Source organism: Pteropus vampyrus, unplaced genomic scaffold (genome assembly GCF_000151845.1).
Source record: "Pteropus vampyrus isolate Shadow unplaced genomic scaffold, Pvam_2.0 Scaffold196, whole genome shotgun sequence".
NCBI classification, from domain to species: Eukaryota; Metazoa; Chordata; class Mammalia; order Chiroptera; family Pteropodidae; genus Pteropus; species Pteropus vampyrus.
In genome coordinates this window covers 1,550,019-1,573,393 of record NW_011888977.1, presented here as the reverse complement: position 1 = coordinate 1,573,393, position 23,375 = coordinate 1,550,019, and the positions used below count along the sequence as shown (strand labels likewise).

Here is a 23,375-nt window from a genome sequence, read left to right as displayed (position 1 = left end):
CATCAGGGAAATACAAATCAAAACCACAATGAGGTACCACTTAACACCAGTGAGAATGGCTGTTATCAAAAAGTCAACAAATAACATGTGTTGGCGAGTATGTAGAGAAAAGGAAACCCTTGTGCACTGTTGGTGGGACTTCAAATTGGAGCAGCCACTATGGAAAACAGTATGGAGATTCCTCAAGAAAACTAAAAATAGATCTACCATACTACCCAAGAATTCTACTTCTGTGTTATCTGAAAGAAACAAAATCACTAATTTGAAAAGATATATACACTCAAATGTTCACTGCAGCATTACTAGTAGGAGCCAAGATATGGAAGCAACCTAAGTGTCCATGGATAGATGAATGGATAAAGATTTGGTATATATACAATGAAAAATTATGTAGCAACCCCCTCTCCCCCCAAAAACTCACCATTTGTGACAACATGGATGGCCCTAGAGAGTATTATGCTATGTGAAGTTAAGTCAGACAGAGAAAGACAAATTATCATATGGTTTCACTTACATGTAGAATCTAAAAAAAACAAAAATAAACAAGACTCCTAGAAACAGAGACCAAAGAGATGGTTGCCAGAGGGGAGGGGAGTGAGGAGATGGGTGAAAAAGGGAAAGGGAATATGGTCAATACCGTGATAAGTCTGCATGGTGACAGATATTACTAGATGAGTGTGGTGATCATATTGTAAGGTATATAAATGTTGAATCACTACATTGTACACCAGAAACTAATACACTTTGCCAACTACATTTAAGTTTAAAAATTAAAAATTGAAAGAAAAGAAATCATGACATTCAATTTATATAGCCTCAATTTATATAGACTCAAAAATTGGCTTACTGTATAGTTTTTGCATTTCCATATGAAAAAATATTTTCTGCTTTGATTTTATTAATTTCTGGTTTTCATATTTTTGATCAACAAATATCTGCCTTATTTCTATGTTACAGGTTTATTAAGTATTTTCTTTTTGCACTCAATCTAAGATCAATTTCTGTGACTGTTGTGTACATATATAAATAAAACTTACAGATTATGTTGCTAAATCTTCTATATCCTTAGTTACTTTTCTTTAATCTCTGAATCTGTCTTGGACAGATTAATATTCTTGTTATTTTTTAAGTTTCCATTTTCCTTTGTACCTCCTGTATTTTATACTTTATAAATTCACTGTTGTGTTATTTAGTACATATTCATAACTACTATATATTATTAATTACAGTGTTTAGCATTATGGAGGCCTCTCCTTTTGTCTCATTTAGTGCTTTTGGCCTGAATCCTACGTTGGCAGTTGTAGGTATTACCTTGTTTTCTTTTTGTTTGCATACATCTGGATTATCTTCATTCATCTTTTAATTTTTATTCTTTGTAGAACACTTTGTTTCAGATTGTCTCTTGGCTCTAGCATAGAACTGTTTTTGCTTTATAAGTGAATCTAAAAAACTGTTCTTTTAATGGGTAAATTAAGCTCATTTACATTTATTTATGACAAGACTTGTTTGATCTCGATTTTATTTTATGCTTTATTGTTTGATCTACATACACTTTTAAAGATTCTACTGTAGTCTGTTTTCTATGCTTTTTTGGTGTTATAATTCTGTTTAGGATTGAATTTCTTTTGATTCCTGTGGTTACTTTTATTCATATATTCTTATGCCTTTATATTACATGTCCTTAGTCCCTGTATTTTTGATACCTCCATTGGTTTGCTATCAAAAGTAACATAATGTTGGCTCATAACAACCTTTCTTCATTCTTCTCCTACTTAAATATGCTTAATTTCCTCCTACTTGATTTTTCAGCTTTATTTTTTTCACTTAATAATTTACTTTCCCTTTTTAAAAATAATTTTTAATTATAGCTGACATACAATATTATTTTTGTTTCAACATAGTGACTAGACTTATATAACTTATGAAGCGATCACCCTGATAAGTCTAGTACCCATCTGACACCATGTTACTAAATGTTATTAACTATATTAAAATGTTTTCACTATATTCTCTATGTTAGTACTTTACATCCCTGTTTTTATAAATGGCAATCTGTACCTCTTAATCCCTTCCCCTTTTTACCCATCCCTCCCAAACCCATCCCATTTGGCAACCATCAAAATGTTCTCTGTATCTACGAGTTTGATTTTTAGATTCCAAATATAAGAAAAATCATATGGTATTTGTCTTCCTTTGACTTATTTCACTTAGCATAATACCTTCTAGGTCCTCCATCCATGTTGCTGTAGATGGCAAGATTTCATTCTTTTTTTTATAGCTCAGTAATATTCCATTATATATATGTACCAGCTTTTCTTTATCCATTCATCTACTGATGGACACTTAGGTTGCTTCCATATCTTGGCTATTGTAAATAATGCTGCAGTGAGCATAGGGATGCATATGTCTTTCAAATTTGTGTTTTGGGTTTCTTTCGATAAATAGTCACAGGTGAAAGTACTGGGTCCTTCTTTGTTTCTTATTACAGCCTTTGCTTTTTAAAGTATATTTTGTCTTAAGTATTGCTATCCCAGCTTTCTTTTTCGTTTTCATTTGCATGAAATATCTTTCCATCCCTCTACTTTGTGTGTTTTGATCTGAAGTTGGTCTCTTATAGGCAGCATGTGTATGGGTCTTGTTTTCTTATCTGTTCAGCCACCCTATATTTTGATTGGAGCATTTAATATATTTACATTTAAAATAATTATTGATAGGTATGTAGTTATTGCCATTTTATTATTCACATTTATGTACACCCTCTTCTTCTTCTTAAAGAAAGAAATCCCTTTAACATTGCTTGTAATATTGGTTTGTTAGTGACTAACTCCTTTAGGTTTTGTTCTTTGTTTTTGTTTTTGGTCTTGGAAGCTCTTCATCTTTCCTTTGATTCTACATGATAGCTTTGCTGGATAGAGTAATCTTAGTTGTAGGACCTTACTTTTCATCACTTTAACTATTTCAGGCCAATCTCCTCTGGTCTGCAAAGTTTCTGTTGAGAAATCAGCTGACAGTCTTACGGGAATTCCACTGTACATAACTAGCTGCTTTTCTCTTGCTGCTTTTAAGATTCTCTTTGTTTTTATCCTTTGGCATTTTATGATGTATCTTGGTGTAGGCCTCTTTGGGTTCATCTTGTTTGGGATTCTCTGCGCTTCCTGGGCTTGTATGTCTATCTCCTTCACCGGGTTAGGAAAGTTTTCACTCATTATTTCTTGAAATAGGTTTTCAATTCCTTGCCCTCCCTCCTCTCTGTCTGGTACCCCTATGATGTGAATATTGGTAGGCTTGATGTTGCCCCAGAGGTCCTTTAAACTACTCTCATTTTTATGAATTCTTTTTTCTTTATGCTGTTCTGACTGGGTATTTTCTGCTACCTTGTCTTTCAAATTGCTGATTTGATCCTCCACTTCATTTAATCTACTATTAATTCCCTCTAATGTATTCTTCATTTCATTGATTGTAATCTTCATTTCTGACTGGTTCTTTATGTTTTCTATCTCCATTTTTCTGTCTCCTATCTCTTTGCTGAAGTTCATACTGAGATAGATCACTTAGCATCCTTATAAACAGTTTTGAACTCTGCATCTGGTAGATTGCTTGTCTCCATTTTGTTTAGTTCTTTTTCCAGAGTTTTGTTCTGTTCTTCCATTTGGGACATGTTTCTTTGTCTCCTCCTTTTAACTGCATCCCTGTGTTTGTTTCTATGTATTAGATAGAACTGCTACATCTCCTGGTCTTGGTAGAGTGGCCTTATGTAATAGGTGTTCTGTGGGGTCCAGTGGTGTGATCTCCCTGGTCACTTGAGCTAGGTGCTCCAGGTGTGTCCCTGGTGCAGGTTGTGTGCGCCCTCCTGTTGTAGTTGAGTCCTGATTGACTATAGCATAGGAGGTATTGTGCAGGGGCCAACCCCACAAAGCAGGACTCGCTTTAGAAGGGCTCTGGTGCCTGTTGAGTCACCTTTTGGGTGTGTCATTTGTGGAGGTGGTTGGGTGGTGCTCTGTGTGGTCTAAATCTGGCCACTGGGTGTGTTGGTTCTGGGGTTTCTTGAGAGGCATCCTGGTGCAGGCCAAGTTCAGCTGCTGCCTTTGCCTGGCCCAAGGCCACCTGGTATGAGGTACTGAGTGTTCTGCAGATAGTTGCCACTTGTACTGACTGGGCTTGGAGGTGCCTGGGAGAAGCTAAACTGTAGAACAAGGCCAACTGCACAGTGCCAGGATTAGGGCCACTTAGCAAGAGGTACAGGGCATGCTGAGGCCAGACACTGCTTGTTTGGGGTCTGTGAACCTTTGAGAAATTTTAGGAAAGTCTGTAGCATGAGCCAAGACAAGCCACTGGAAGCAGCTTGGTTGGCCCAAAAGTCGGGTGGGGTGAGGTCTCAGGGAATCACCAGGGTGATGTGAACAGTGTTAGTCAGGTTGCTGGAGACTCAGACTTGGCACTTGGAAGCTGAGTTGCGGGAAAGACTTAGGAAAGGAACAGTGGCTTCTTCCAGCACTTTCTGTCTTGGAGGAAGCTGCCCCTACAGCCCTCACCCTGAAACCAGACAATGCAGTTCCTCCTCCTATGTCATTGGTGCCTTTGGAGCTGCTGCCCCAGTGCTGGAGCTCAGAGTGAGTGAGTCCATCAGTGAGCAAATCTGTACATGGGTTCTTTAAGAGGAATTCTTGGGACTCTAGCAGCCCTCCATCTCACTCAGCCACAATCCCCACTGCTTTTCACAGCCAGAGTTATGGAGACTTCTCTTCCTAACAATGGAACCCTGGGTTGGGGAGCCCTGTGTGGGATTGGGATCCCTTCCTCCACCAGAGCACCTCTGTAGTCCCCCGCAGCTGAGATATCCCTCCTAATTTTTAACTGCCACACATGGGTATGGGATCAACCCATTTTGCATCTCTGTTCCTCCTACCAGTCTCAATGTGGCTTCTACTCTAAGTCCTTAGTTGTAGGACTTCTGTTCAGCTAGACTTCAGGTGATTCTCAGTGATGACTGTTCTATAATTTATTTGTGATTTTAATGCAGTCATGGGAGGAGGCATGCACAGTGTTTACCTACTGGCAGTCTCATCTGAAGTTTTGGTTTTAAATAATATCCTTTCACTCTTAAGTTATTACATATAAAGCAACCAGCAAGTTTATTCTACTTTCTACCTTATTTTCCCCTTCACTTATTATTTTTTCCTTGGTTGTATTATTTCTACATTGTCAGAGAACACTTACATTCTATTCCAGCATCCCTATCTCTGCTTTAAGTCTTAGTTGACAGTTAAATATACTCTTTGTTCACCACTAATACTTTTCCAAGGTCTGTCATTTCTTGGTTGGCTAAACTCAGGTTGATTGATCCTTAGGACAAAGCTCTTATATGGTCAAAACTGTCAGAAGAGCAGCTTGGTTAGATGGAAACATCCTTGGCTCACACTCTTTTCTCAAATATAGATGGCATTCCACTTGTTCTCTGACATTCAGTGTTGCTGTTGAAAAGTGTGATGCCAATGTGTTTTTGTTTTTTATGCCTTTTTTTTTTTTTTTTTGACTGGGTGTCCAAGGTATTCTTTCTTTATCTTAAAAGTCATATTAGATCTTGGTGTCAATTTTGTGGGTCCATCTTGGTCAATTTGTCTTAGGTACATAATTTGCCCTTTCAATATATAGATTCAAGTCTTCTTTTATCAGAAAAGTTTTTATGAATTATGGTTTAGAGCAGAAAATTCCACTGTTTGGTTTCCTCTTTGGGGAATCTAACAATAGATATATTGGATCTCTATCACTTTCTACTGAATTCTTTTTACATTCCAATTTCTGCCTTCTTGTCTTTGCCTTTTTCATCTCTATCCTTTGTCACTTTTTGTGCGTTTATGATAACTTTCTCCTTGTAATTTAGTCCACGTTTCTGAAATGGTTTAGCTTTTCCTTCTATTTCTTTCTTATATTGTAGCAGTTCCATTTCACATCCTCCTTTGTCTGATCATCTCTTCTTAGGGTTCTGTGTTTCTGCTTTGTGGTATTTATTCCTAGCTTTGACTGTTTTATTAAGTTTTAGCTACCAACAGCCCATCTAGCTACTGACTTATTTACCTACATAACTACTTGCCTATCAATTCACTTTGAAGTACAGGTTACAATTTTTATTTCCTTTGTGGCAATATATTTTTTTAAAGCATTTTTATTATGTACAGCAAAGTTATACCTTTCTTCCTTTTTCTTAAGGTATTTTTGTATGGCAGGCACAAATTCCTTTGGAATAAGATGAGTTTCTGAGAGGGTGGGAACCCTGGCTGGTTGGGTCAGGGAAGGTTTCCAAGTTTTACACGTCACCTCTTATAGCCCCTTTCTGGTTACCTGAATCTAGGTTGGTTTGACAGAAAAGCTTCTGCCTGCAGCTCTGAGTTTCCTAGATATCATCATACTCCAAGGTTATGTCCTCAGTTTCACAAATCATATTTTGCTGTGGTTTTGTGAGATGTCACCTCTGGATTTTCTCAAGCCTTTTCCAGGTCTCTTCTCTTCATATCTCAGAGATTCTGCCCTGTCTAACCTGGATCTGACTTCCTCTCTGGGTGGCTGGGTGGGCCCTTTTAATTATTCCTATTCAGATGAACAATAATGGGATGGATTCCTAAGACAAAGCCAACCATTTTGAAGATCAGAACTTCTCCTTTGAAAATAAAAGCCAACAGGAAACTAGAAAAACAAAAACTCTTAATTGTTCATTATTACTCATAATACTTCTCTGCAGAGTCCCATCAACTAATACTGTGGTGTATTCCTTCTAGCCTTTTGATGCACAGTTGAGATACTGTTTTGTACACCGCTTTTGATTTTGTTGAATTTTTTAAATTGTAAAATATATTATTTAATTAATTCCCCAAATAGTTATAAAATTTATTGAATACTATGTGCCCCATGCTATTCTAGGTGCTTGGGATATATCAATGAGCAACAACAGAAAAAGAGTCCCCACCTTTGTGGAGCTTATAGTCTGATCACGGGAGACAGAATAACCAGTAAACATAATAATAAACATGATAATAAATAAATTACATAGTCTGGTAGAAGGTGATGTTGTCTTTGGAAGAAACAATAAAGCAAGGTAATGAGAATCAGGAGTGTAGAAGAATGGATGACCAGCAATTTTAAATAGGTAAGCCTCACTGGTAAAGTGACATGTAGATATTTGTGGAGAAATATATAAAATATATGTAAATGATTTAATTACTAATAACAAAGTGATAAATCAAACATTAAGAGAATATTATCAGTATCAGACTTGGAAGTCCTCAAGTGTCCCAATCCTTTAGATATGATCATCAGTCTCATTTTTGCTATTATCTTTTCCTTACTTTTCTAGTTTTACAATCTATGTATGTACCAGTTTAATTCTGCCAGTTTTAAACTTTATATAAATGAAATCATATTATAGGCCTTTGTTTGTGTTGTGCTTCTTTCACTCAATAATGTTTGTGAAGTTCTTCCATATTATTGTAAATATAATTTGTTCATTTCCATTGCTATTAAGCTATCCTTTATGAATCCATTACAATTTATCTGTTCTACTGCTAATGAATATTGGGTTAATTTGGGACAATAATGAACAATGCTGATGTGGTCATCTCCTTACATAATTTCTGGTGCACATGTGCAAGGGTTTCCTTACTAGTAAGACCATATATTCAAGGGAGGAATGGCTGGGTTGTGAGCTATGTGTATGTTCTACCTCACTCAAGGTTTGAACCAATTTCCAGCTCAAGAAGTGATGCAGAAAAGTTCCCACTGCTTCATGTCATTTCCAAACACGCTGTATTATCAAACTTAATTTTTGACCTTGTAGGTGCAAAATGAGTAAAAACATACTTTCACTCTTTTAAGATTTTCTCTTTGCCTTTGGTGTACTGCATTTTCACTTTAAAGTGTCTAGGTGTGGATTTTTAAAAATTTATCTTGCTTGGTGCTCAGATTATGACAGCTAAGGAGTACTTTAAGACTAAATTTACCATACCTCATTTACTTTAAAACTGTGTCAGACAGTGAGATTCTGTGATACAGCCTTCATATCACACAGATCAAATTCCTAGAAAACTACAATACCTGCTAGTGATCTATGATGACATTCAGAAGTCAGCATAACTCTATAGGGTGTATGATTAATTAAATTAAATCATTCCTACCACTAGAAGCCACAGGGTAAATTCCTGAGTGCTAAGTGTGAGACTAATTCAGGCATTTTAGCAAAGGAGCCCTTTCTTCAAATAACATCATGCTATGCGTAAAAGCTGACATTTGAGAGTAAGAATGGAGCTGCTCTGGGCCACAGAGGGAAAGAGTATCTTAGACAGTGAGAACGTGGTGACCACAAAAGGCAACCACCCATTATAAATAGAAATAGTGATGCCTTGGAGGGAATGCTAGTCTTTCTTGAGTTTAGTTAGAGAGGGGTGACCTCCCCAGGGGTGGCCCAGAATCCAGATCAGGGTGGCTCAGGGAGGCTACATGGGGCAGAGCCTACTGGAAACCAGAAAGTCCCTCGGGCAGCATCTGTCTGTATCACCTGAAAATCAAGACCTGCAGGCAATGCAGCTTCCAAAAACTTCATGTTTTTATTACTTAAGCAATATTTATGAAACATAGGAAAAATAAAATCTGTTCTCTGAATCAAGATGCACATTGAGTCTGATTGATTTTAAGATTTCTTAACTTTGTTCAAGTAAATAATTCAGGACTAAACTTTATGTTCCCTAAAATAAAACAGACAAACTCAAAACACACATTTACATATATATGATTAAATGATACGTGTAAAATGTACCACTTTCTTAAACATGGAAATCTGCCCCCAGTAAGCCTCCATTCCCACTGGAAAATGGAATCTCTAAGGCTGAAGGACCACTTACCTTGACCTTCTCTTCTAGCCTTCCCAAGCGAATATTGCCTTCTACGATTTTGTCGAGAACTCCATGTTTCTCACTTTCTAAACATTGGGCCTAAGGAGAAAGGTGAAAAGAAAAATAATGGGCTCTCAGTTTTATAGAAAGAATTAAAAGAATAAAAAGTTCTTTGGTCTCCTGTCTCTGCCTTCGGCCATGCTGTCGAGGATCCTCTGCAGTCCAAGCCGATCTTCGGACACGAGAAGGAGGCTGCAACTTTGGCGTACTGCAAACAGGGCAGGAGCCTCATCAAGGGGACTAATTCCATTAGTTTACCTTCTAAAATATCATTTGCCATTATTTAAAGTTTGGGTTATTCACCTTTCAAAATATTCTTCCCCTATGGTTGAAAGATAAAATTTTGAAGAATTTGAATATTCGCTGTTGAAATTATAAAAGATAAAGCTTTTTATGGATAATTTTGTAAAAAAAATACTCTTAAAATTATATTTACATGTTAATTTGCAGTGTACTTGAAGTAACTGAGGAAACTTACCAAATACATAAGATTGTCACGTTCCTGGGTTATATTCTCTGCTAGGCCAACAAGATTTGCCAGGTACTGGTGAGCAGACATTTCATTCACCATGGCTTTTTCCACCTGCTTTTTGAGGACATCAATTTTCCTTTGAGACCTCCTAAAGAGTTCCCGCAAATGATGGAATAAAGAACTTATTAACCTGAAAGGCTAGGGCATAGTGAATATTTACACTATAAAAACAGCAAGTATGTTAGCATTTAAACATTATTTTTCAGCAAACTAAATCTCTAAGTTTCAAGGTGAGAAAAAGTAACCGAATTTAATTTTAAGCCAAGCGTAATTACTATCTCAAAGTCAAGGCAATAGGAATCACAAAATGTTTCGCATGATTAATAGGCTAATTATATATTATTCTATTAAATCTTTGGCTCATGTTCTAAAAGACACTTTTGAAAAAGGAATTCAGTAATATCAAAGGAGACTTTTGGGAAATGGTTAGGAAAACAGTTCCAGAACTTTCAGAGTCTTAGGGTCGTCATTATGATGATCAACCCTATGTGAGCTGGATGTGAGAACCACTGGTTAACACCAGTTAACAGAAAAGCTTATACTGTACTTATATTTTGATATCCAATCATGTCAATTCTATTTTATAGTCAATATTAGAAAAAGATAAAGAATATTCCTCAATTGTCCTTTTTTAACTATTAAAAAAACAGCTTAAGAAAAACCCATAAAAACCTGTTTATTTTCTGTGCCCTTTCAAGTTCAGTTTCCAGCGCTTTGTTTTGAGTTGTCAGATTGTTCTTCTCTAACAGCAGGCCCTTTTTCTGCACTTGCAGGACTGCCAACTTCTCCATCAACTCTTCCATCTCGGCATTTTCTTTCTCTTCTTCCTTCTGCAACTGGCTGATGAATAAAACAGCACAGACTTGGATCTGGTACAACGAGGCCAAAATGAGGCAGCCACTGCCAGGCAAGTGATAAACAGCCCGCCCCTCCAGCCCTGGGTGGGTCATTTGGTAGGCCTCTGTACACACATGTCCCCATCCCACCCCTGGAGGATCTGGGATGGAGCTCTTAGAGGACGGGAAAGAAAGCATGGTTGGGTACATACTTCTTTGATGGTAATGATCTAACCCCTTTTTCTGGCCACAGTTCTTGCTTAGGCCTGTATATTTATGAGTATATATACTTATTTATACCCTACTCCTTCCAGAAAGAATTTAAGATAGCTCAATTTTTTACACAGTAATAATTGCTCCCCCTCAAATTCTAATGCTAAAACAAATTTTCTATTATACTGTAGTAATTGCATGTTTTTATGATAAAAGAAACAAAGAACAAGGAGGGCATACAATTTCAATATAGAATTCCAGCAAAAAGATCTCAAGAAAAGAGTTACTTCTTCATGGGTTGTATTGGTCGATTTTCATGTAATAACCAGGACTGAACAGGTGGGGCCACATTCTGAGAGATGGGGTTTCTCTGCATATAAGGGGATGGGGGATTCACTTCCTAGCTTGCTGGTTGGCTGGAGAACAAGCCTCTGGTTGCATGTATTTGGGACCTATACCACTTGTCATACAAGTTCAATGACTTCAGCCTGGGATGGCTCCCCGAATACCCGGTCAGGAACTTTCCAAATAGTTTCCACTGCTTTCTAGTTTACTCATTTTAGTCTAAGTGCAGAGGACATAACTAGACAAAAACCACAGAACTGAGGTTTGAATTAAACTCACTTTTTCATTTATCTTTTTCTTCTCTTTCTTTTGTTTTGATTTCAGAATTTTATTTAAAAGTACTTTTTTTTGCCAAAGCAATACACTCACCTCGTACTAAATCAACAGTAAAGAAAAGTTCACAATGAAAACTAACCACAGACAATAGGAAAGGTTGGGAAAGTGTTGGTGGATGTGCACTGCCACCTTAGAGAACAGTATCTAGAAAATGCATTTACTCAACAGCCCAACAATGCCACCTCTAGGTATGTATTTAGGAACACATATAAAAAGTTTACTGTGGCACTGCTTAATGGAGCAAACTTTAAAACAATTTGAATTTCCATTAATAAGCCAACTAATACATAGTATTTCATATGATGAAATACCACCATGCAGCAGTTAAAAAGAGTAAACTCTATATTTCAGCATGGAAAGATGTTTGAAAAATTGAGTGCAAAATTTCAAGATAGATACCAAAAACATACCAAAAAACATTATATGCTATTCATGGAAACATATGTAAAAGTAAAAAATAAACTGGAAATATGTTTCAGATTTATGATAGTGATCACTTTTGGTAAGTGGTGGGGGTGAGGGGCAAGGATAAGTTAAAAGGGGCTTCAGCTGTGTTTCTAAATTTTAACAATATAGTTCTTAAACAATACAAACCAAAAAAGGTGGAAACAATTCGCAAAAAAAAATAAAAAAAAAAAGTTAATAGTTAATATCTGTTGGGGGAAATAGTTGCTTTGAAAAAACATTTAATAAAATGTTTCCTATTCCACCCCTAGGTTCTCACACCCCACAGGAAACTTCCACTGACCATTTCTATTTCAGTTCTTCTGGTAAAACACCATGACTTAATTTTTTTTTTAATTGTGAAATATAATATACATATAGAAAAGTACATGAAAGATAAAAGCATATTTTAACAAAAATTATAAAATGAATACTCAAGTAATTACCATATAGGTCAAGAAAGAACATTTCCAGTACCCCAGAGACTCCCTCGTGTCCTGCCCCAATCATAGTGCCCCCTTCCCTAACCATCATTATAGCATTATCACCTATCTACGTATCACTACGGTTCAGTTTAGTTTGCCAGTATTAGAACCACATATAAAGGGAACCAAGATGTATCATTGGTACATGAAGGGATCAGATATATGCACTTCTGTGTTTTTATGCCTCCAACTCATGCATGTTCATGTATGTGGCTGTTGAATATTTAATTGTATCAGTATATACCAAACTCTGTGTACTCATTTTCCAGCCAACAGTCATTTGGGCTGTATCCTTATACTCTTGCAGGATTCCCCAGGGCAGTGCTACTCAAAGTGCGGTCCTCGGATGGGTGTCAGTCTCTAACTCTTTGTTACTTGTTCACAAGATAAAATACAGATATTTAGAGAATGGCTTCAAAACTTTTATAGCAATTTAACACCGCGTGAGATGAGTGAACTTGGCTTTCTGCGCAGCAGCTTGGGTGCTGTCAAATTTGCAGCTTGGCTGGCTTGTGATAAGAGCTGCATACTTGTCACGTGCAGTATGAATACATAACAATGTATAATTTTAAGGTTAATTTGCCAACTGTAACTCAAAAACATGTAAAATCCAGAACTCATTTATTTCATGGAAGGCTAACCTAACTATTATTTCATTGGATAAATTGTTGAACTGGATTAATGATAAAAGGTTAAAAAGAAGAATATTGAAAATACAAAGACTTCTGCTTTTAGCCAAGATAGGTTTACCCTTCAGCTAGAAAACCAGGCAGGACATAAGAAACAACTGCTTTCAGACTGTGGACAAAGGCAAAATAGAACTGTGATCCCTGGAAGCAGGAAATAACAAAGTGAGTACTATAATCATCCAGCTTACTGCCAGGCCTCAGCACAGGGCGGGGGAAACCCAACCAGAACCCAGTGGACTTGCTGAGTTGAGAGTTCAGAGGTCAGAGATGAGGGAGGCCCAGGCAGCTAGAACTGTGGAGTAAGAGAGGAGGGAGTGTCACAGAGAGGGAAAGGGATCTAAAGCGCTTCAGGAGAGTCCTCACAAGTCTTTGGCTGCGAGCTGATCTGGACTGGTATGACCGCCAAGGGCTGAGGAAAGAACCATTAGACACAAATAGGCAGAATAATTCTCTACATTCACAAAGAAATGGGAAGAGTACATGAGCCCACCAGCCAGAGTGGAAAGACCTTATAATGTAAGGGACATTAGAGAGAACCCTCAGAAGGGTCTGATTACCTTTGCAGTGGGACTGAGCTAACCTTAGACTAATGGTTGCTTTGTGAGTCCCCTAAGAGAGGAAAGGTTTGGGTTCCAGTCTACAGCCATGCTACCCTGAACAAGCCCGATCCCGTCTGATCTTGGAAGCTAAGCAGGGTTGGGCCTGGTTAGTACTTGGATGGGAGACCACCTAGGAAGACCAGGTGCTATAGGCGTAAAAAAAAAAAAAGAAAAAAGAAAAAAAGGGATCGTAAGGTGACAAGGTCCTTGTAATCTGTGAGGTCAACCAAGAGTTGCCTCACCTAAAAAAAATATATATATTGGGTTCCAGTAATTGTAATCCAGCATTTATCCAAGCACCAGACTAAGCACTTCATATGCACTAACTTATTTATTCCCCAACGTCAACCATCTAGGGCTGAAAGCCTCGTGATTTAAAATGTTCCCTCCCACTACCAAAGTAATTTGCATTTATAAAGGAATACTTGCAAATTATTAAAAAAAAAACAAAGAAAATAAAAATTACCCACCAATGGTTAATTATGTGTTAACTTGACTAGGCTATGGTGCCCAGTTGTTTGGTTAAACACTAACTGCAGTTAGATGCTGTTGTGAAAGTATTTTGCAGATGTGATTAACGCCTACAATTAGCTGACTTTAAGTAAAAGCGATTACCTTTGATCCTGTGGGTGACCTCACCCAATCAGTTGAAGACCTTATGAGTAAAAACTAAGGTTTCCCTAAGAAGAAGGAATTCTGTCTTAAGACTGAACACACAAATCCTGCCTGAGTTTCCAGTCAGCGGGCCTGCCCTATGGATTTTGGATTTGTAAGCCTCCATAATTGCATGAGTCAAATCCTTAAAATTAATCTGTCTCTCTCCTCAAATATACATATATGTATACATATCCTACATATATCCTAATGGTTGTTTCTCTGGAGAACCCTGACAACTAATACACCCAGATTCTCATCTTCCACAGATAAGTGCTACTAACATTTATCCATTCTTCCATTTTTCTATGTACTTATGGTATATATGCAATATATATACATGCATAGACATACCTCATTTTATTGTTTTGCTTTGTTGTGTATCACAAGTGTTGCCTTTTTCACAAACTGAAGGCAAGAGCCTCCACCAGCTAAAAGATTACGACTTGCTTTAGCACGAGCCTCACTTTATTGAACCCGCAATATCTACAAGGTATGCCTGCCTACGTAAAATCATACATACACAAACATGGTTCACACGCATGCATACATACTAGAGTGATCAACTCATCCCAGTTTGCCTAGGACCTTCCTAGCTTTAGCGCTAAGTCCCACATCCTGGGAAACCCCAGTCACAGGCAAACTGGGATAGTTGGTCACCTTAATAAACACACACACTTTTAAAAAAAAAATAAAATTGCGATCATTTTGTACATATTGTTTTATAACCTAATCTCTTCAAATAAAAATATATTGTGGTGAAAGCAGGACGTCTGGTTTGTCAGCAGGACCCTTTGTATCACGTGTGATGAAAAAACATTTAAAAATGGGTGATGCTGAGAAGGGCAAGAAGATTTTTGTTCGGAATTTGCCCAGCGCCATCCTGGAAAAGGGAGGCAAGCACAAGACTGGGCCAAATCTCCACGGTCTATTTAGGCAAAAGACAGGTCAGGCCCCTGGATGTTCTTACACGGATGCCAACTAGAACAAAAGTATCACTTGGGGAGAGGTGAAGTACTGATGGAGCACTTGGAGAATCCCAAGAAGTACATCCCTGGGACAAAAATGATCTTTGCTAGCATGAAGAAGGTGGCAAAAAAAGGGCAGACTTGATAGCTTCTCTCAAAAAAGCTACTGAGTAATAATTGCCTTATTTGTTAAAAAACAGAACTGTCTCATGACTTTTTTCTCATGTGTACCATACTTAAATTGATCTCATACATCAGAATTTAGATCATGAATGGCTAACAGAATATTTCTTTGGACAGTTCTGATTTATATAAGATTGGCTTGTGTTTAAATGGGTATGATCACCTCTTTGAACTCTGACAGTAATTAGGTTTAGCAAGTGCTATCACTGTTTTCCTCTTCTGAAGATATAATTGGGCTTGATTAATAATGTTCAACTTTTCACGAAGATGGTGAATGACATCTCAAAACCTGTAGGTTTTATATTCAGATTTATATAACTGGTTATGTTCATATGCTTAAATACTAGGGAGATCCCTTTGCTGTCTCATAGAACAGCAAGACTCACCTATGTTTCAAGTTATGTTCATTAGCCTGTGAAAGCTGAGGGCTGAAGATAAGTTGGCAATGTCTACTTTATCTTTTTGGTCTTAAGTAGGCCAATTTAATTAAAATTATCTGTATCTAAAATGTTGCCTTTTATTTAATGAAAGGCATTTCTGTGTGGTTTATGTATAATATCAAATAAAAAACATGTAACACTATAGGCTATCTTTCTATGTCAAAAAGAATCTTTTGTAATATCACTTTTAAGGGCTGTGTTGTATTCCATTTCATGGCTGTATCCTTTCATTTAACCAGTTATTACTGGATATTTAGGTTTCCAGTTCTCCTTTAAATTATCTTTGGTTCTAAAACCAATAAAGGCTGGCACAGTACAGAAAAAACATCATACACACATACAAAGTGCAGACTGTAGCCCTCAAGCCATATTCTAGTTTAATAAAATATTTACTGTTCTCAGACTCGGACACCTGTGCAGGTGGAGTTAAACAGCTCAGAAAAAGATGGAGCAACCTCTGTCCATTCTGCCTGTAACAACAGGCATGGTGATGCGTCGACACTTGAAAAGACATTAAATCCTTACCTTTTTAACTCATTCACAATCGAAGCATGAACTTTCATTGCAATTTTGCCATCCAACTGTGTTTTTAGTTCTTGGCATTTGGTACGTAAACTTTCCAATTGCTCCTTGTTTTCAGTTAGCTCCTTTTCTTGGCTCTGTGTTTTAGTCTCCAGAAGTATTAGCTGTTTAGTCAGTTTAGAAACTGAAAAACAGAACAGATGGATAAAGACTTGGTACAGGAGACTCAATAAAACATAATTATTGATTACTATGTAATAATAATGAGAGCTGGCTTATAAAAATTATCTTTTAAAAATCTTTTGGTGATTTATAAATTAATACCAAAGGACTTGTACTTAGAAATTACTGTCCCTATATTAAGCGTTCATTAAATATACACTTTCTTACTATGGTCCAATATCTTGATATTATTGTTAAATGTACAATATTTAACAAGACATGATTCCAGTCTTCAAGGAACTAACTTTCAAAGACTGAGGCCTTAAGTCACATGCAGGTATGCAAGCATACATCATGAGGTTATCCCTAAGACTGCAGGATTTTCAAGGACATCAAATATGGCCAAATGAAACCGAGGGTCCTGACTTAATGTATAATTTTATTTAACATGTAGCCCCAGCTCTCCAAGCAGTTTCTTTACAGCACTGCCTATAAGTCTTAGCCCTTTGCCTTATTAGTCATTAAGGCCCTGCCCACAAACAATGGCTGTACCTTCACTAAGGGTCACAGGGTACGGGTTTCTGTTAAGCTAAGGAGAGCATCCATCATGGCCTAAGTTGTGTTTCAGCTCCTGAGCCCTAAAGTGGAACAACCCCTGGCCACATCCCCATGAAACAAGACTGAGGGAAACAAAAGCTGACCTCGTGATCTTGAAATTATGATTTACTGTCCTTACTTCACTCTTGACCCAGGACCTCAAACTCCTTACTCATGATGACTCATGATTTTGCTCTATAAAATCCCTTGGCTATAAACCATCTCGGGGAGTTTGGGCTTTCAAGCATTAACTTCCCAGTCTCCTGGGCGGCACCATTCATAATGAAACAGCCAATTTTTCTCCACTGCAGTTCTCAGTGTTCAGTGTCTGGCTCTGCTAGCAAAGGTGGACGAACTCTTTCTGTTAGGTAACATACACTAAGACCCAAATTTATTATTTTTTCCCTTTCCTCATTAAGTTTTTATGTTTTATGTCCTGGATCCAAAGTAAATCATACATATTTCATCCTATGTGACATGGCAGTATGTAATAATAAGATACTGACTGGGCATGTATTGAAACTAATATATAGAAGTATTATAGCATAAAACGTTAAACTCTTCTACTTTATACAAACATTTAGTTGATCAAAATGAATAACTGTTTCTGGGAAATGGGAAAATCAGATAGGCAGCTGACTAAATCACATAAGCCAAAAACCTTCCTGTCACATGATAAGAATCATCATACCTGTTCAGATATGCTATGTTTGAGAAAATTAAGCCCAGTAAATATGAAATTAATTTTCCCTGCCATATCTAAGCTTGAAAGCAGACAGCAGCTTAGAAACTGAAAAACAAAACAGATACTCTTAACAATACTCTCTCTCCAAACCCTCACCACCACCACAAAAAGTGCCAGAGTAAGGGCAAATACTTCTGTACCATGCAATGCAAAGTCTAGGGGGGCCCCACTGGGAGTGGGGACATCCTGTGGAGGAGACAGTTCTGCTCGACTCTTTGAGAAGTGCTCTCACTCTTAAACATGACCTGGCTAACGGAAACCAGTGAAGTGCTAGCCTCATAGTTTCGCAGCGGCAGAGGCTGGCAGTTAACTCTTCCACAGTGTGGAAAGGGGAGTGGGCGCAGAAGGTAAAACTGAAAAGAAAGTTCCATTGGCTTGAGCAAGACAGCTTGTATTTCAGCCTCCTGTCCTATGTTATTCTTCACAAGAAAAAAAATCAGTAAAGCAAAAGGAAGAAATGCCACTATCTTTTTGCCCATAAGTTGTAGTTTTAATCAAAGTGGAAGAAATGATTCAGTCTGGCTGACTTCAAAGTTCACTGTCACATGCTGTGAGGCTCCTAGGGGCAGAGAGTGACACACAAGAAGAGGGGTCGCTCATGAAGGCATCAGACAGAGATTTAACCTCTGACAGCACCCACAGCTGGAGGATGGGCAAGAACACAGAGAAATTGTTTGGAGACTGAGTGGTTCCCCATTTGTACTCATTCAGCAAACATTTGGGTACAGATCCTGGTGTTCTTTCAAATACTTACCTCACATGATTTTTCCCATTTATATGGCATTATTTCCCCTAAAAACAGTTCTGCTGAGTCTAAAGCTGTCACTTAATAACTGATTTACAAAATATATGGAATAATTAGAGAGACACGGTGGAGTCTGAGAGAAAGCAATCGATGCATATGGGTCAGGGCTGGGTATGTTATAACATGAACAGCTCTATTTCAATAAAGAATATATTCTTAAAAACATGATTTTCTCTATTTTCAATTCGAAGGGGGGGACGCTATCAGGAGAGGGGTTCAAGTGTAAATGACACAACGATGACGCCACAGCGTTGCCATTACTCACTGGAAAGACGGCTCACCTTCCTGGAGGCGCTCCTGGTGGGTGTCTTTGGCTTTTCTCTGCTGGATCTCCAACTGCTCTATCAACAACCTGTTTTCCTCTAAAACCAGTTCTGCCTGAGCCTGAAGCTGATGCCTACGATTGATTTACAGAGTTAAATACTGCCGTTCAGGTACTGAGTGACTACAGAGACACTCGAGTCTAAAAGAAAGCAATTGGTGTGTTGTAGGTAATGAATATCTGGACATGTTTAATGCTCAACATGTTATTAACATAATTAATCTTTCCATTTGTGTTAAATGGGGGGGAGGACAGTAATGAAGTTTGAATTGTGAACTTCAGTGACTTTTTGATATGTAAAATTTCAAACACATGCAAAAGTAGAAAGAATAGAATGATAAACTTCCATGTACAACATTCAGCTTGAACAATTATCAAATGGCCAGTCTTTTTTCATCTATATAAACCTCCAATCCCTCCACCCACTGGATTACTTTGAAGCAAGCATGAAATATATTTAGAGAGTTTAGAAAGTTCCATTTTAATTAAAAAATCAAAAATAGTCACTGTAATCAGTAGCATATTTGTCAAAAAAACAATAGCTTTGTTAAAAGCCTTTGGACAGTTCTTAGACTGCACTAAGGCTCCCCAGCCTAATCTCACTGAAGGAGCAAACCCCTTCCTTCCAGTCAGCGCAAAGTCAATTCTAGCTCAGCTCAACCTTCATGATTACAAATTCCAATCAGAATGCACTGAAGGGAACTTAGAAATCTAGATCAATGTTTACCACCCAAAGTACACTGTAAACCAGTAAATTATCTCAATTTTCCACTTTCGACTCAAAAATGAGGTGGAGGAAGGAGAAAAAGATGAAAGAGATCAAGCTATGATACCATGACTTCACTCTGACAGTGGCTGTGCACTAGCTCCCAGGCACGCTGGAGGTGGCTGGTAGCCGCGGGAGGGAGGGGGCCGTCATCCGTCCAGGAAGGAAGCTCACCCGGGCCAGTCGGCTCCAGCCTCCTCGTTTCTGCCGCACGCACAGCAGCTCCACTTTGTTTAGTTTTGGACTTTCTTATGAGACATACTTTCTTCCCCCTACCTCCCGTCTTTCCTCTCTCCCTCCTTTTCTCCTTCCTTTTTTTCTTCCCTTCCCTTCCTTCTTTTCAGGGATCACCTATTCCTACCAGAGTTGAAAACCTCAGATTTAGTTTAGCACAAACGGAGACTGGGGTTCTCCAGCTGGTCAGGGGAAGTCAGGAGAAGAAATGTAGAGTTTAGCTGCAGCCCAGAAGGTCCCCAAACTTCATTTGAAACTAAGGAGAAAGTGTTTGCTGAAGTGTGAAGTCAGTGTGCCCGAGGATGTGGCAGGAATGTACTGTGCCTCACACCTGTGCAGGTGCAGAGAGCAGCAGCCAAGGAGACGCAGGCAGGGGAGGGCACGACTGTGAGGGGCTTCAGGAGGGTGATGCTCCATAGCCCAGGACCCCTCCGCCAGATGGAGGGCAGTAAATCCCAAGGCCGGTCAGGGGGATCTCAACAGGCGCTGCACAGACCTAACCATTCCCTCAAACAGCACAAGCCTCCACACCAGAGCAGCGTGCAAATTTCAAACGCCAATAAACATGGCATTGGGGAACACTGGGCATATGGATTTGAAAGTGGATCTGTCTTTCTTCTCTTTACTTTATATATTGTTAAGAAAAAAGTAAATAGGTTTGACTTACAGCTATATACAAGGTTAGAGTAAGAATTTGAGGTTCCAGGTTCTCATGAGGACTCTTGGAGGCACGTGAGGCCCAGTCTAACTGACCTGCTTTCCAGAAGCTACTCAAGGAGGGTTCGAAGGGAGACACACTAGGACACCTGACAGAAGAAAATCCACGTTCAACAGAGGAAGCCACAGTGCACCAAGATACAGTAGTGCCTAGGCCAGTCCCAAGTGAGTCATCTGTGACCATAAACTTAGAAAGAACCGACCTATCAGTAAGAATGCTGTTGACCCGATTCCAAATTTCTGAATATCACATATGGAACATATTTAATTTTTGTCAGTGATGTTAACCCATTTAAAAAATACTAAACATAACACACCTTCCCAAGGCAGAAAAGATATATCTGAATAGTTTTTGCTTTCCTAGCCTTGCCTGCATATTGCCTTTAGACTTCTGGCGACATTTGCTTTCTTGAATTCACCGAACAGGCATTTGCTGCTGCTGTGTAGAAGAACAGGACACGGCCCCTGCCCTCGAGAAGCTCGCAAAGGAGAAGAGGGACACACGGGCCGGCACTGTGTGGTAGGTATCAAGAGGGCATGTGTCTGGGGCTATGTTAGTAACTGAGATAAGAGAGCAAATAACTCTGCCAAATGGGAGAACTACTGACCAGGTCATTTGCAAGGGGCCCTAAGGGATAGGTGGGAGAGCAGAAGGAGGGAGCAGCGACAGCAATAGGACAGAGGTGAGCAGCACAGAGCTGTCAGGGAGTGAAAGGCCTGCAGAGAAAGGACAGGACAGGGTTGAGGGCAAAGCCGGCTGTGCAGGGCCTGGTGCTGGGCTTTCTGTTCTAAAGCCCTGGGAGCGCCTGGAGGGGTCTGAGAAAGGATGTGACCCAACAGGTTTGGGATGAGAAAAGCACCATAGAAAAATACAACCTCGGGAAATAAAAATGGGGATAGCAAATATATTGCAGGTTTAAAAACCTATTTAGAATTTTTAAATATTTAAAATACAAGTTTAGAGTAAACTACTAGGATTTCACTGTATCTTAATTTCTTAGAAATGCTCCCTTAAAATATTTTAGTTTGAAAAAGAAAATGTATTTGTTTAATAAAATGTATTCCTATTATTATTATTTTTGATTAGTTACAATACCAGAACCGCAACCCCACTTGCCATTCCTCACTGGTGAGAGTCCCGCTCTTAATCAACTGCTGGTGCAGGTCTTCGTTCTCTTTCACCACTTCTTGGACTCGCATCCTGAACACTCTCATTTCCTCCTGAAATAAAATGCATGTAACTTGTAATCCACACACATATCTATACTTCTTAGCTCTAGTGCTGTTGCTGTGGCTAAAATCAAATGCTAATAGCTTTTTGGCAAAGTCTCACAGTAACAGACAGACAGCCTGGAACGCGGGACCAGCGCCAAGTGCTCTCGGTCTAGTGAGGAAACACGGGACGTCTATGAAGCTGTGTGAAAAGGACACCAAACGTCAGGATTTACACTTTCAATTCCTAATTTCAGAACATTTTTCTGTTCCTGGCAAGTACCTGAACAGATAAAACGGGGGATAAGAAAAGCAGAGGTGCCTGTAAATTACACGCTAATTTTTCCTTCGTTTAAAGACTTTGGAGGTTAAAATGGAGCTTTTTAGATAAAAAGGACTTGTGCTATCCTTCGGTGAGAAGCTCAGGTGCCAATATTTATTCTGCGATGCTTCTAAATTTACTTCTCCCCAGCGATCAGACATTTATGCTTAAACCTGTTTAACTTAAAACAGCCACTTCTCTCCATCACCCTCCTGCCCAGGCACACTCCCACTAGCTGGTAGTCTACCGGCTCTTTTTCAGAACAGGAGTCAGGCAAACTAAAGCCCACAGATCAGCCGCCTATTTTGTAAGTAGAGTTTTACCGGAATGCAGACAGGCCCATTTGTTTAACGTTGACTATGGCTGCTTCATGCTACAACGCAGAGCTGAGTAGTTGCAGAGACCGACTGCGGGGTCCGCAAAGCCGAAACTATTCACTCAGTGGCCCTTACAGAAAATGTTTCTTGACCCTTGTTTTAGAAGGAGCACTGAGTTAGTAATCTTATTAATTAATAGGATTGACAGTTCACCAATTAGTGTAAGATTAATTCATCCTCTTAAATAATTGTCCAAAAAGAAGTCTAGAAGAAAAGGTCCAAAATCACATAACATGCGCCCTGTACACAGGACAGTGTAGTAACAGGCTGGATGACTCTTGAGACCCTTCCAACTAGGGATCCCAGAAAAACCAACACTTCTCCCCCTGGATCCTTCCACTTCCAGATTTCTTCGGCCACTAAAATGAGGAACACAGCGGCATGTGGCACGACGAGGTGTGGACGTATCCACGACCCAGAACGGCCTTCATCTCCTGTGCAATTAAAATAAGTCCGGCTTCCAGAAGCCATTCCCATAAAACAGGTGAACAAAGTAGAAATGAATAAACACCTCATTTCCTCAAAATGCTTCCCAGGACAGCTCAATAATAGGACTTCCCTGGGGCCAGCTCTTCATGGAATTAAGAAGCATCCAAGTCTGCCTAAAACACACCTGGCTTACTACCTTTCCCTGTCTGCCCAAATGTCCCTTCTAACAGTGGTGTTCACAGTGGCAAAGTAGCAGGAAAGAAGTGCCTCCCATTGCTGCCTTCTCTGCTCCCCCAGATCCCAGCCCACGTGGGGCTGCCTGCCTGGGAACCTTCCAATGCGGCACCCCCCAGACCCTCTATGTCCCACCCCCAGGTGTCCCACCCACCCATCTTGCTCCGCTGATCACTCCTTCCTGCCTCCCCTCTTCCTTCTTTACCTCTCTCCTAGCCTGGCTACACTCCTTCCTTCCTTTAACACGCATTTGAGTAGCCATTAAATG

The 23,375-nt window shown here is 39.0% G+C and overlaps 1 protein-coding gene, 1 non-coding gene and 1 pseudogene across 3 annotated transcripts in view; 2 read left to right on the top strand and 1 right to left on the bottom strand.

The window, feature by feature from the left end:
* The window catches only part of CEP89 (centrosomal protein 89), a 66,253-nt gene that overhangs the window by 10,537 nt on the left and 32,341 nt on the right, over positions 1–23,375 (bottom strand). For both annotated transcript variants that reach the window (XM_011371855.2, XM_023537655.1), the window contains 6 exons: positions 21,651–21,754; positions 18,776–18,891; positions 16,189–16,369; positions 10,144–10,311; positions 9,418–9,559; positions 8,889–8,978 (listed from right to left, as the gene is read on the bottom strand). In XM_011371855.2, coding sequence (XP_011370157.1) covers positions 8,889–8,978; positions 9,418–9,559; positions 10,144–10,311; positions 16,189–16,369; positions 18,776–18,891; positions 21,651–21,754 — 801 coding nt within the window. The remainder of the gene's footprint in view (positions 1–8,888; positions 8,979–9,417; positions 9,560–10,143; positions 10,312–16,188; positions 16,370–18,775; positions 18,892–21,650; positions 21,755–23,375) is intronic.
* LOC111746671 lies at positions 13,455–13,573 on the top strand. The gene has a single exon (XR_002783217.1). It is a non-coding gene; the product is annotated as a 5S ribosomal RNA (ribosomal RNA).
* LOC111746633 lies at positions 14,838–15,214 on the top strand (annotated as a pseudogene).